General features: G+C 38.7%; 1 protein-coding gene across 4 annotated transcripts in view; it reads left to right on the top strand.

Annotated features, from left to right (window-relative positions):
- Positions 1 to 13,093, top strand: part of LOC103474721 (uncharacterized) — a 69,978-nt gene that overhangs the window by 24,963 nt on the left and 31,922 nt on the right. For all 4 annotated transcript variants that reach the window (XM_081615046.1, XM_081615045.1, XM_008425876.3 and 1 more), the window contains exons 41-57: positions 520 to 673; positions 1,066 to 1,165; positions 1,443 to 1,615; positions 1,877 to 2,113; positions 2,195 to 2,382; positions 2,542 to 2,662; positions 2,979 to 3,129; positions 3,258 to 3,397; positions 4,140 to 4,286; positions 4,571 to 4,681; positions 5,850 to 6,005; positions 7,205 to 7,321; positions 7,402 to 7,563; positions 8,329 to 8,547; positions 8,727 to 8,897; positions 10,161 to 10,301; positions 10,957 to 11,172. In XM_081615046.1, coding sequence (XP_081471172.1) covers positions 520 to 673; positions 1,066 to 1,165; positions 1,443 to 1,615; positions 1,877 to 2,113; positions 2,195 to 2,382; positions 2,542 to 2,662; positions 2,979 to 3,129; positions 3,258 to 3,397; positions 4,140 to 4,286; positions 4,571 to 4,681; positions 5,850 to 6,005; positions 7,205 to 7,321; positions 7,402 to 7,563; positions 8,329 to 8,547; positions 8,727 to 8,897; positions 10,161 to 10,301; positions 10,957 to 11,172 — 2,704 coding nt within the window. The remainder of the gene's footprint in view (positions 1 to 519; positions 674 to 1,065; positions 1,166 to 1,442; positions 1,616 to 1,876; positions 2,114 to 2,194; positions 2,383 to 2,541; positions 2,663 to 2,978; positions 3,130 to 3,257; positions 3,398 to 4,139; positions 4,287 to 4,570; positions 4,682 to 5,849; positions 6,006 to 7,204; positions 7,322 to 7,401; positions 7,564 to 8,328; positions 8,548 to 8,726; positions 8,898 to 10,160; positions 10,302 to 10,956; positions 11,173 to 13,093) is intronic.

The raw sequence follows: 13,093 nt of genomic DNA, 5'->3' as shown, positions 1-13,093 counted from the left end.
GTCGCTGCTTTTTTCCTACGCTTTGAACCATGTGGCTTACAGCCCGGTGCGGCTTTTCTGTCTGTGGATTTTTCTTCCAGCACCAGGGGGGTCTTTAGCAGGAAGTGAATCATTGGAGGTCAAAATTGGAAATCAAGGAAGAAAGCGGTAATTTTCATTTACAACAAGCACATGCTAGCAGCAGGCACCATGGAGAAATTAGAAACTACAGAAGAAGTTCATATGATGCAGCTTTTAAGTTGAGGGCTGGGTCCTTATGGAAAACCGAGAGCGACGGAGATACCAGCGGCTTATATACGTTTCCATTTTTTTCTTAAAAGTATGTATGGTGCTGAAAATAAGGTATTTAAACCTTATCATGTTGATTATAACATAAAGCCTCAATAAAATATATTAAAGCTGCTGGTGCTACGAGTGTAAGCGTTTTGAATACTTTCTCAATGCGTTGTATAAAGTTATCAGAAAAGTTACTCCCAGAGTTTTGGTCTGAACTAAAACAGGCTATTTATCTTCTTATAGGAAGATTGTCAGCCATGTTTTCCAGGTCACTACTGTGACTCAGCGGGGCTCTCGGCACCTTCGGGAAAATGCTGGGAAGGCTTCTTCTGTGTGGAGGGTGCAGATCGTCCTGACCCTCCTCTTAAGGACGACCGTGGAGGTCCATGCCCAAAAGGTGCTCAAGTACTCTTGAGATATCAGCTTTAGTGTCTTCTTTTAAAAAAAATTAGTGGCTAACAGATTATCCTGGGGAGGAAATGAGCTACTGAGGGAATAATACAAATGTGGTCATAATTAGGTCAGGTCTGTATTGTTGCTCGAGCAGCAAACCTCAACACAAAACTATGTTTTTAAGACATTTAACAAGCAGCACATACAGGGATTTTTAAACAAGCGATTATGTTTTTTCATTTGCATAACCTGAAAGCAAGCTCAGTCTACAAGTAAACAACAGCCTCTTTCGAGCTTAGCACGCCAAACAGAAGCAGCTGACGGGATCAGAAACCAAACCCTGTTTCTTGTGGATTGTGTGTGTCTCTGTTTCATGGCACTTGTCTGCACTAGCAGGTTATTACTGTTCAGAGGGTTCTGCAGCTCCTCAGCGCTGCCCCCCGGGAGCCATCAGCACAGAAGACGGCCAAGCCAGCTGCAGTGTCTGTCCCCAGGGGTATGCTTGCTTATCAAGACTCACACGGTCTCCATGAACTGTAAGCCGACACAGATTTTCACAGGCATACACAGCAGAAGGTGCAGGACTTGTAAATATTCCTGTGGCGCGTGTAAGGAGTCTGCTTTTGATGGCTTTGAATGCAAGTCATTTGTAGTTTAGCTTTGTTTTTCCTATTAGTTCTGCGTAACGAACAGGAGCACAGGACAATCATCACTCATTGCATTCAGCAGACGCCAACAACTAAATTATTATTTTTCCTGTTTTGCCTGAACAGATTTTATTGCCCTGGCAAAAGTAACACTTCTGTGCTGGGGAGTTTTGAGTGTCCGCCGGGTCATTACTGCCCGACCGGAACCCGGTCCAAATACCAGTTCCCGTGTCCAGCTGGAAGTTTCAATCCTCGCACTCGGATGACAAAACCCCTGGACTGCCTGCCATGCCCTCCAGGTCACACATCGTTTACTGCTAATGATTAATTAAAGATTCAGCAGTTGACCCAGGGTTACGTTTTTGTTAATGAAAAATGAACAAATTAAAAACTCTGCTGCTAAAATAGTCCACTTCAGAGTGGGTTGTTAAAATGTCTAGATTTATGTATTTTTGGCCGTAGGTTCATAGATTTTACAACTCTTTTTATTTTATTCCAGGATATGTTTCCAGGGCCTTGGAAATTATATTTTGGCTTCTCTTATTTTTTCTTCCAAACAGGCTCATTCTGTGCGACTCCCGGGAAAGACGTCGCATCCGGCCTGTGTGATGCAGGTTACTACTGTGTCTCTGGTGCTCGGTCGCCCACACCAGAGGATGGAGGGGTGACGGGTGATAGATGTCCTGAAGGACATTACTGCACTCAGGGCTCCTCGGCTCCGCTTCCCTGTCCTTCAGGGCGTTACAGCAACAAGAGCAGAAACAGTCATATCTCCGACTGCCTACCTTGTCCTCCAGGTCGGAACTAATTTGAATTATTTGGCAGTAATCCTAAGAAGCTGCATCAGTGGCTGCCTAACAAATGTTTCTGTTTTGTAGGTTTTCTGTGTGTCAGCAGAGGGCTCTCTTTCCCTCCCCATGTCTGTCCAGCAGGCTTTTACTGTCCAGGCACAGAAAACGGCAACCTACAGAACTCTATGACCTGCTCACCAGGAAGCAAGTGCCCACCTGGATCTGATAGACAGGTGCCCTGCTTGCCTGGGACATATCAGAATTTGCCGGGTCAGGTGAGGAGGAATTTTTTATTTTTTATTTTTTTTTGCCATATTTCAGAATGAAATACAACTTAACAGCATATGTCAAATAATCTAAAGCCCAAATAATCATAATAAGCATATTAAGTGGATGTACATTCAATAGTTTTCTTCTATATTACTTCTTTACAGGCAGTCTGCATTGAATGTCCTGCAGGATTTTTCTGTCCTGGCTTGGTCAGCGCAGATGTTGACCAGGTGACTGGAACTTCCACTCCTGTGCCTTGTCCAAAAGGACATTACTGCCCACCTGGTGAGCTACGGTGCATCGTATATAGCAACACATTCATGACAAATGTACAGCCTCACTGCATTACGACGTCACCGATAAATGTGACACAGGTCGTGTCGCGTTCAACCTCGGTGAGATTGCTTGTCTGAATGCCGCAGAGTGCTCTGCTGAACTTGTTTTATTTGCACTCCTCAATGAATGACTGTGGCTCTGAACTGCTTTCCAATTATGCAAATGGTTATTACGGAGCATAATTCGGATAGGCACAGTCACCATGAAACGTTCTTTGATGTTCAGCCCTCAGCCATCTGTAGATTCAATACATGTTTATCTACAGGAACCCAGACTGGTGTGGCGTTCCCATGCCCAGCTGGCACTTTCAGCAGCCAGATGGGATTGTCCAATAAGTCTGATTGTGAGCCCTGCCCCCCTGGGAGATATTGCAGTTCTTCAGGCCTGGCTACTCCCTCAGGGTTCTGCTCTCCTGGGTAAATAAACACTCTAATGTTTGCAGAAAGATTGAAAACTCTCTCTGTTTGATTTGATCTTGCTTCTCCATTATTTGTCCATATATTACCTCAGTTTAGCTCTGCTGTAATGACCTCTCTCTCCTTAGTTACCTCTGTGTCCAAGGTTCTCTTTCGGCCCAGCCAGAGGAGGGTCCAACAGGACGGCGGTGCTCTGCAGGGTCCTACTGTCCACAGAGCACAAGCTACATGGTTCCTTGCCCCGCAGGCACCTTTAGCTCCATAGATGGTGACAGTAAACCTTAATTTAAAAAAAAAAAGCTCATACATTACATACAGAATTATGCAAATAAATAGTCAACTATGGCACTCCAAGCAGTCATTGCATTAAAAATTGTTTAGCCTTTAGGACTGCCTATATTTTCAACAAAGTTGTTAGTGTTTATTTGTCAGTTCATATAGCTAAGTAAAAAGGAAAAACTATTGGTAAAAAGAAGAATCATTCAACTACAAAGATGTATTTAAATTCTGAAGAAAAATGAATTGTATAAAAAATTCATAAATGCTTTGATAAAATTACTTTGACAAAAGTAACTTATGTTTATCTAATATCTCACTGAGGAAAAAAAAGCACATGATAGATTTAAGTTACTTGAGGTACTCTTCATCAAACGCCCCAATAGAAATATGATTTTTAAAGTTAAATAAAAAGTTACAATTATATTAATTTGATAACTCGCCAAAAACCTAATTCAATTTGGTACATTAAATTAAGTAAAGTAAAAATAAATAAGAAATAATTACTGATTGATGGAAACAAACAATAACCTGAATGAAGACTTTTAAATATTTTGTTGCCTGATCTATTGTGTTTTTTTTTAATGATTCAAATGCCACTTGCTTTTTTTCCCCACAATGGGACTAATTTTTGTACTGAAAGCATGAAGCCTGGATATATTTGAAATTACAACATCATACCATACCTTATTTCTTCTTTCAATCAATAGTTTTCTTGTCTTGTTCAATATTAGGTGCAGTGTCTATAGAAGTATGTCAGCCATGTTTGCCAGGCCACTACTGCGCTAAGCCTGGAGCATCTTCCCCGTCTGGACTGTGCAATCCTGGTTTCTACTGCAGAGAGGGATCGCAAGCTGCATCACCTTTGAGAAATATAACTGGTAGCATTTCATTCACGACTTGACCTTTAAATAATGTTAATAAATGCATTGCAACATTCTGAGCAGAGATTTTGTAAAGCATCTTCAAAGTCAAATTTCAAATTGCGTAAAAGAAATTGAGATTTTTGTTATTTCTCTTGCACCTTTAATATTTTTCTAATAATCTTAATAGTTTTATTTATTTATTTATTTTTTTACAAAGGTTCGTAAATATTTTAGTCTGTTAGATAACTTGCCAACAAAGCCAGTAAAGGCATCCAATAAAGTTGAACTGTTTGTTCCAGGTGAAGTGAAATCTTCAGCCAGATTGGATGGCGATTCAGTCCATGGGGATGTGTGTCCCGCGGGACACTACTGTCCAAAAGGCAGCGCAAAACCAAGCCCTTGTCCTCCAGGTAGAAAGACTGGATGCACAGACAGAGCTGATGAAGAAAAAATACTAACATTTAAAGTCAGCCGTTCACATAAAGGTCAAAAATCTTGCCAAATATTTTTGATTTAGTTTTGTAGTGCAAATATCTTACTGCACTTGAAAAAAGACAGAATTAACATACAAGTGACATTTCAGCAAGAAATGGGAGCCTGTTTTAAGTCGGTAATTTCTTAATATTGATGAAAAGTATTAATTTGATTGGCAGAATCACTTATAACATGGGGAAAAATGTCTTGATATAAGTGAAATAATCTGCCAATTCAACTGAGGTTTTTTTTAATATTTCACTTTTTTTAAAAATCACCCAAAGTTGTTTTTTTAAAAAAGAGAAACATCTCTTTTAAACTTGAAATCTGCTGCTGGGCTTTTTACCAGCTCAAATCTAAGAGAGATTTTATAGTCTGATGAATGTTGTTATTGGGCTTAAGTGACAAAATATTCCTATAAAAAGACACTGCACCACTGAACATGATACTGCATCATATTGAGTTTTTTTTTTCTTCATTTTTCTTTGCTCAAGAGGTATTGGTGAAAAGTATATGGAATAAAGGTGAAGGATGAAATCACCTCAAATTATTCAAGTTCACCTCTAATCAACAGGTGGCAAGTTTTAGACAATGAATTTCACCTCTACAGGACAAGGATTTAAAACACAAACTAGTTTTTAGACCACCATTAATCATCAGGAGCTTTTTATAACATTTATGATTACACTGTGTGTTCATGAACTCCTGGCAAGAACTGTGGGTGTTCTGTCTTTTGCTACAACTGCGTTGTTGACGAGGCTCCCACAGAAATGGTTTGTCACGCCCACACATGAGCAATGCTTCTGACCTCACACATTTCTTCAATAGGTACGGCGAAGGGCTATAATTCCCCCAAGAGGAATGTGTGATAGGTTAATGTATCTACAACATTATGGGGAGATGTAAAACCTAATGGGAGTCCAAATAAAGTTGTCAGAATGGTCAGATAGGTACTTAATTAGGTGAATAAATGGAGCAGTGGAGCACATATGACAATTATCCCATACCCTTTCAAGTCTGCATAGATATATGTGTGTATGTGACAAAAGGGAGCAGGACTGTTAATCATTTTTGCATGTAGGGTCATTTATCTTCTTTGAATAGGTACTTTCTTGGGGAGGACTGCAGCTCACTCCGAGGACGATTGTGAAGCTTGCCAGCGAGGGTTCTACTGCCCTTCATGGGCTCAGACGTCCGCAGACCTCATCTGTCCCCCAGGATGGTTCTGTCCAACCGGATCGCCGTCTGGACATCAGCCAGGTGTAATTCACAACATCGTACAAATCATATCTGTGAAAAAAATACAAATAAAAAATCTCTTCTGTGAGCCGCAGTTTCCAGGCAATTAGAAATATTTGTAGGAGGCAGTTGTTCAATAAGAGCGTAAAGAATGACTCATGAGCCCCTTTTTGAAATGAATCACGGTGGACGAACTGCATAATGGAAGCAGTAACCAAACAGAATGAGCTCTAATATGAAGAAGAGAATATTAGAAAAGCTATCAAATTTAATAACAGTTGACATAATTATTGTAGCCATAAATAGCTCATGCTCACTGTAAAATGATACAGCAGTCAAATTATAAAATATCATGAAACAGTTGCTATAATTTGTCTAATTAGAAATTCTGTCCACAATGCTTATTAACATGTGGAGTTGATAACTTTATTTAACCCAATTAGAAAAACAAAAGTGATAGCTGAAGAATGCAGTGCTGGATGACTTAAATAATTGATTTAATATTTTTTTCTATTGAATTCAAGCTAATTGCATCCACTTCTCCTGCATGTGCATGTGGTGATAAAGGACTGTAACTTGCATTGGGATGCTGACTTTGCCTCAATCCTTCATACTGACCATGTTTTCAGTGACAGGATACAAAGACATCCGTATTAATAGGAAAACAAAACCTCCAGCAGAACCAACTGAGGGTTCAGTAAAGCAAAGCATGCACACAAAATATAAACACAGAGGCACTGATCAAGTTGTACTTACTAAGGTAAAGAAAACAAGAGCGTAAATTGAAGTAGAATCTCCTGTAGTGATTCAATCAGAGAGAAACCCAAATAAGCTCTGAACCTCTTTTCAGGTCTGTGGGTAGGTTATGGCTGATCTCCATATTGTATCTAATGCATAAATGCCATAGAAGTGATTAAATGTCCCAGGTGAACTTCCTGTCTCCTCCTATATTACATGCCAGAGAGACACCAAGCTTCCCTATTATAACATTTTTCTATTGAGGATTTGCTCTGCTTATTATTGCTAATATTTTCATCATTGCATTGTTTAAATTGTGCTGCACTGCATGAATTAAAAACACTGGATAGTTACCACATTGTTGGATTAATACATACATATACTAATTACATATTTTTCTCACCATGTAACTTTTTTTCAAAATGTAGCCACTGTGGAAGCAAAATAACAATCTGGGGTTTTTATGTCTGATTATTTAACAGAACACCAGTGCCCACCTGGCTATGCTTGTCCAGCCGGTAGTGCAGAGCCAGAGATCTGCAGTCCAGGCTCGTTTCAGGCTTTGTCTGGACAGTCAGTTTGTGATACCTGTCCACCTGGTAAATTAAGTGTTCAAATGTGTTTATCTGCTCTAAATTTGTACATATTTTTTTTCATTTTGAGTTTTTTTTTTCTTCAGGTTTCTACTGCCTGGAAGGCTCTTCTGTTCCTTCTCCATGTCCGGTGGGTTATGTCAGTCGATTAGCTGACAGGATGTCCCTGAGCCACTGCTCTCCTTGCCCCTCTGGCTACTTTTGTAACAGCGATGCTCTGACAGAACCGTCTGGACCCTGCAGCCCAGGTCTGTCAGCTCACAAGCTGTGTATCAACAAGCCTAGCTAGTAAAAGTTATTTTTGAACAAGAACATTTTGTGGAGTCAAGTTAGAGTGATAAATACTTGGTAAATGTATGTGAAAAAGAATGAGAGAGAATTCAGTGAAAATATAGGATAATTTATAGGTCCTACATCCATGATAGCAGTATGTACAAGAGATAAAATTATAGAAACATAATAGTTTTGAATTCTTAAGTCTATATCATGAAAGTTGGACTCCACTAGCACTTGAGTCTTATCGCTTTTATTGCCCAACGTGATAAAAGTAGATTTTCGCTAATTTGTCATAAGCAAACTAGATGTATAACTGGTAAGACAAATTATCTCAAAAAGCAAAAGAAAAAGTTAAAAGTTGTAATAAAGGAGATAACAAAGAGGACTCTTTATATCTGTTTTGGCTTTGGAATGTACCTCAACTATAAACTTATCAAACCTGAGCAGAGACTGAATATAAATTGAAATTTAAAGATTAAAAAAAGCAGCGTTAAAGTTGTAGATCTATCTTCAAATGCAGGGGAAATTAGGTGTGAATATGTTTAGAAAACAATGTGTGTGTAGAAAATATTTTGTTGCAATCAGACCAGGCCAAAATCTTATTGGATGTCTTTTAGAATTAAAGTTTAACATGATGTGTTCATTTCTGTCTGCAGAACACTTTTTGCTCGTGTGGTAAAATTTAAAAATATTTCAGTAATCCTTAGAGGGATGTTTGTCCGTATTTTCTACTACAGGACATTTTTGTTCCCAGGGTTCCACCGAGCCTTCACCTGTCTCCCAGCCGTACGGGGATGTTTGTCCTTTGGGACACTTCTGTCCTCAGGGAAGTGGGTCACCCAAACCTTGTCCTGTTGGCAGTTTTCTTCCAGAACCTGGAGCTTTATCCTTCTCTCAATGCCGCCCTTGCCCTCCAGGGAAATACTGCTTCATTCCCGGAGCCTCACAGCCCTCAGGTGGGGAACTTGCTTTATTCTGACTCTCTATGCTTGCATTGTGTCAAGTGTGAAACATTCTTTTTCCTTTTTTTTCCAAGGCTTAAATCAAATAATTGCAAAAAACAACCACATATTTATGGGTTTAACGACAGATTGTTTAATCCCATGTCTTCTGAATTGATGCCTCTTTGTGCTAGGTTTATGCCACGCCGGTTTCTTCTGTGCTGAAGGTGCTGATAACCCCACACCGCGAGCAAACTCTTCCATGTCAAAATGTCTTGTGGAAATCCTGGACTCTTACTCGATGGAAATAGACTTGGTCTTGTGGATGTACAACCTGTCCTGCTCCAACTTTTCTTCTAAATCTGGTATTGTTTTGCATTTCTTAACATTTAAGTAGTGCAGTGAATGTTTCTCTGCTTAGTAGGACATTTTACAACATTTTCTGTTCAGTTGTATTATATTCATTTATACATACAAATTAGAGAAACAGGGCAGCACAGTGGCACATTGGAAGCACTGCTGACTTTTAGGAAGAGGTTCCTGGGTTCTGGTTCTACCTGGGTCCTTTGTATGATCTTCCAGTGCATGCATTGGTTCTCTCCTGGTACACACAGTTAAAAGGAAAGTTAAAATACAAACATGGCTCATCGGGCTCATTCATTTGGCTTTGGTATTGAGAAAAACATTTGGTAACGTGTGATAATTGATAATGTTTTATCAAAACAATCCTTAGAGCTCTGACTTTTTGACTGATAGAGGTCCGAAAAGTAAAAACCATTGTAAAATGGCAAATTTCTTATCCGAGAAACTTTACACTTCTACAAAGCTATTGTTTTTATGTCTTGCCAACGAACAGCCACAAATTTGTTTAGCATATTCCTGTTATAAAATGTGCTACATAAGTAGAATTGACTAGAAAAATATCACATTTTTGGCAAGAACAAAATGCATTGTTTATGTCATTCTGCTGTTACATACTCATTTTTCAAATATTATAGTAATTTTTTGTTTTAGAGAGGCTTATCACAAGTGGCTCTGTTTTGTGTCATTAGTGGATATTATGTAAAATTGACTTTTTTGAGCTTTATATCATATGGGACGTTAGTTGTTCCAAAAAACAACAACATATTTGGGTTGTTGATTTGATTGAGATGCGAGCGTGACTGACAGTGCAAACACATTCCTCCTGACTCTGATTGGTTGTTTTTGACCTGGTGCGATGTATTTTTTGCAAATGACATTCAGACCACTGAGCAGGCCTGTGAGCTATTTTTTTTTATTTCAAATTACCACTCTCAATTTATTTTGTCTGGACAAAGAGACAGTTTTAGCAAATATGTAAAAAAATATTGTTTTCTGAGAGTTGTCTACTGCAACTCCTGAATGGCTGCCACAAGAGATTCATAGGGTTTTCTTAAACATGCACGAATAAGTTAAAGCAACATTCCTGGTAGGTTTTTGCTGAGGGAATGACATTATAACATGCAGTACAGCTAAAAAAAAAAGTCAATTTTGCATTACCTTGCCCCCTTCCCTGTAAGAAACAGACAGCTGTTTCTGTTTGTGTGCTGTCCATTTGATAAAAGATGTAAAACCAGCAGTTTTTTAGCTTTGTCTGCCATGTTCAGCTGCAGGGAGAAACGCTACCTGGATCAAAGTAGCCGCGATGCCTCTGGCAGATTCTGATCACAATGTGAATCACTCAGCAGAACATCTCAAGAGTCCACATTATGCATGTTCCACCTACCGAGGAGATATATGTCCTAAGGGTGAGTAAATCCTGACAGTGAAAGTGTGATCTGATATGACTTTATCCCCTCTGCCATGGACATTCTCATCTTATGACATTGTCACTATAGTTGCTGTAACATGCAAGTTCTTTCAAATGCGTGTGTCTAAGATTCAAATGTCTAAGATTTGAGCATTTTTAGATATTTAAAAAAATAATGAATGTAGTGACAGAACATTTTACAGTAGTTATAGAAAGTGTTTACATGCACTTTCTGTGATTAAACGATCTTTGCTGTCAATCAAAGCAGCAGAAGATGCTGATGGTTATGCAAAGTGAGCTGCCTTCTCTATCCGACGCGCCTCGCTTTCCAAGTGTCCTCATATGAAGATGTGAAAGTCTGAATGTCATATTGTGACCTCCATCTTCAAAAGAAGCCTGGTGGTGGTGACGATGTGCATGAAGGCACTGTAAAGTAGTTGCTCATATCAGCTCATAAAAGAACAAATTCACATTCCTGCAGCAAAGTAATTAGTTTTCAAAGAAGCTCTCTGGTAGATGGAAAATAAAAGATTCAGTATTTGTGCCTGTGTGCGGGGCGAGCAATGTGTAAAAAAAAAACGATCATCCTCACGAGTTTCCTGCTTTACAGCAGTTGAATAGTTCTATTGACAGCTTTTGTTGTTGTTTTTCAGGTTTCTATTGTCCTTTGGGATCCGCTTATCCTAAGCTCTGTGATGTCGGATTTTACTGTAACCAGACGGGTCTAACAGCACCAGCAGGGCCGTGCCTGGGTGGCTATTACTGTCCCTGGGGGTCCTCAGACGCTTACGTCAACCCGTGCCCCTCTGGACACTACTGCCCAGTTGGAACTCCTCTTCCCAAGCCATGCCCCCTAGGAACCATTAAAAGTGAGACATTTTGGAATATACGTAGTTGAAATTACTAAATTACTTTGATAAGTTTTCTCTGAAGAAAACTGCTTGTAAACAATGTTTGAACACATGTGTAATCCCTGTCCATTCTGAGTTGGAAACGATGAGCGTTCAGACACAAACCGGAGCTGAGATAAACAGGACCCAATCCTCTTCTGCTATCATTGTCAGTTTTGTTCCCCCTTTTGTCCTCGAATGAACTGAATGTCTGTTTTTGTGGGTCACTGATGTGGAAAAATATGAAAACATCCACTGAAGCAGGTTTTTTTTCTTTCTTTTTTTTTACCTCCCTTGGGCGCTTATAAATAATTATTGTTGCAAAATGGTTTAATCGTGTAATTATATTCTCGTCTCGCTGCAGACAACTAGAAGCTCATTAATGTGTGCCGAAGCTTCTTTGTGTGGCTGTGAATTAGAAACTGATGAGGGAGCAGGTACTTTGTAGTTTGCATTCAAATTACATTTTTATCTGTTTTAATGCTTTAATTATTTAATCTCACATACTGATTTGATATTGTTTTTTTAAATATCCAAAAAAGTAAACAGTGCTGCGTATTCTTTCCTCTCTTTAATGTGGGCAAGGTGAACTTGTTTTATAACAAATCATGGCCATCTGTGCTTACCAACTCGGGATCTGTTTTCAAAAATCTTATTTAGTTTTGCCAATGTATAAAAGCTTCATGGGCATTTTAACACCTGTATACCACATATGGCAAGTAGTGGAAAGATGTTTTACCTTCATGGGGTTTTAGAAAAACATCTCCTTCGATCCAATTGAAGTCAGTTTGTGTGGACACATCTTTTTATCTCTTTAAATATTGTAGTAGATGTAGTAGTCAATAAAATGTTTGATTCTCTATGAGATAGAGGTCTGGAGGCTAATACTTGATCCAAGGTTTCCCCCAGAAAACTCACTAAGCCTGATGGGTGGGGCGCTCGGCAGTCATTCATCCAGCGTGTTTTTGAGTTAAAAATGTTTTTAAATTCACAGGAAGTTTGAAAATATCACTTGATAATTATGTGTTATTGAAAGATTGGGAGATTAATACTTGAACACTAACTATGAAGCCTTAAAAAATGCTAATATTTTAAAAAGATTTTAAAAAGTAAGCAATGCTAAGCCTGGTGGCCCACCAGGTTTATAATACACTTAGGGAAACCCTACTTGATCCCTGCTAAGATTTTTTTTTTTTTTTACGTAACTGTAACATTTCTTTAAAACTAGGTCATCATACCATCCATCTTTAAGTCTTTTTCATCTGTCCAAATGCTCCACAGTGCTGTAAATTTTTTAACAACTGGCTGTAAATGAGACTCCTTGAGGCTGAAGGGATAATAACTGCGGTTGTGCCAGAATGTCATCCTATCACGAGGTTTTCTATTAACCGTGGTTGTAAAAAGACTACATTTATTTAATTCACAGAATGAAACTGATTCATTGCTGCATTCCAAGAAAAATGCAAGCTTAGACATAAACTTGTACTCTTCAAGAACAAGATTGTGCTTCAAGAGTGCACACTTTGAATATATTATCTATATATTAAACCAACATTTTGACTTTGGCTCGAAAGGATTATTGTGATAAACATGGCCTTCAAGTTTGCATTAGGTGCACATACATTACCCATGGCAAGGTCCTTTACCTTGATGATATAAAGAATATTCAAATCTTAAGTATTTTTTTATGCAACATCAATTTTGCAAGACCCAATGAACCTGTAAAGGTCTGGAAGATTCTCCCAATCAGAAAATATACAAATGCCTTTTAAACCATCTTTCTTGTGAACAATAAAGGCTGACATGGTGTGAAATGAGCTTTGAAATGTCAACAATTGATGTTTTGTGATGAAGGAAACCATTGTTATTTTGAGGTAAGATGGAAGCTGAATAACAAGTG

This window comes from Poecilia reticulata, chromosome 13 (genome assembly GCF_904066995.2).
Source record: "Poecilia reticulata chromosome 13, P_reticulata-male-v2, whole genome shotgun sequence".
Classification (NCBI taxonomy): Eukaryota; Metazoa; Chordata; class Actinopteri; order Cyprinodontiformes; family Poeciliidae; genus Poecilia; species Poecilia reticulata.
Note: the sequence above shows the minus strand (reverse complement) of the source record. Positions and strands in the feature narration are given on the sequence as shown.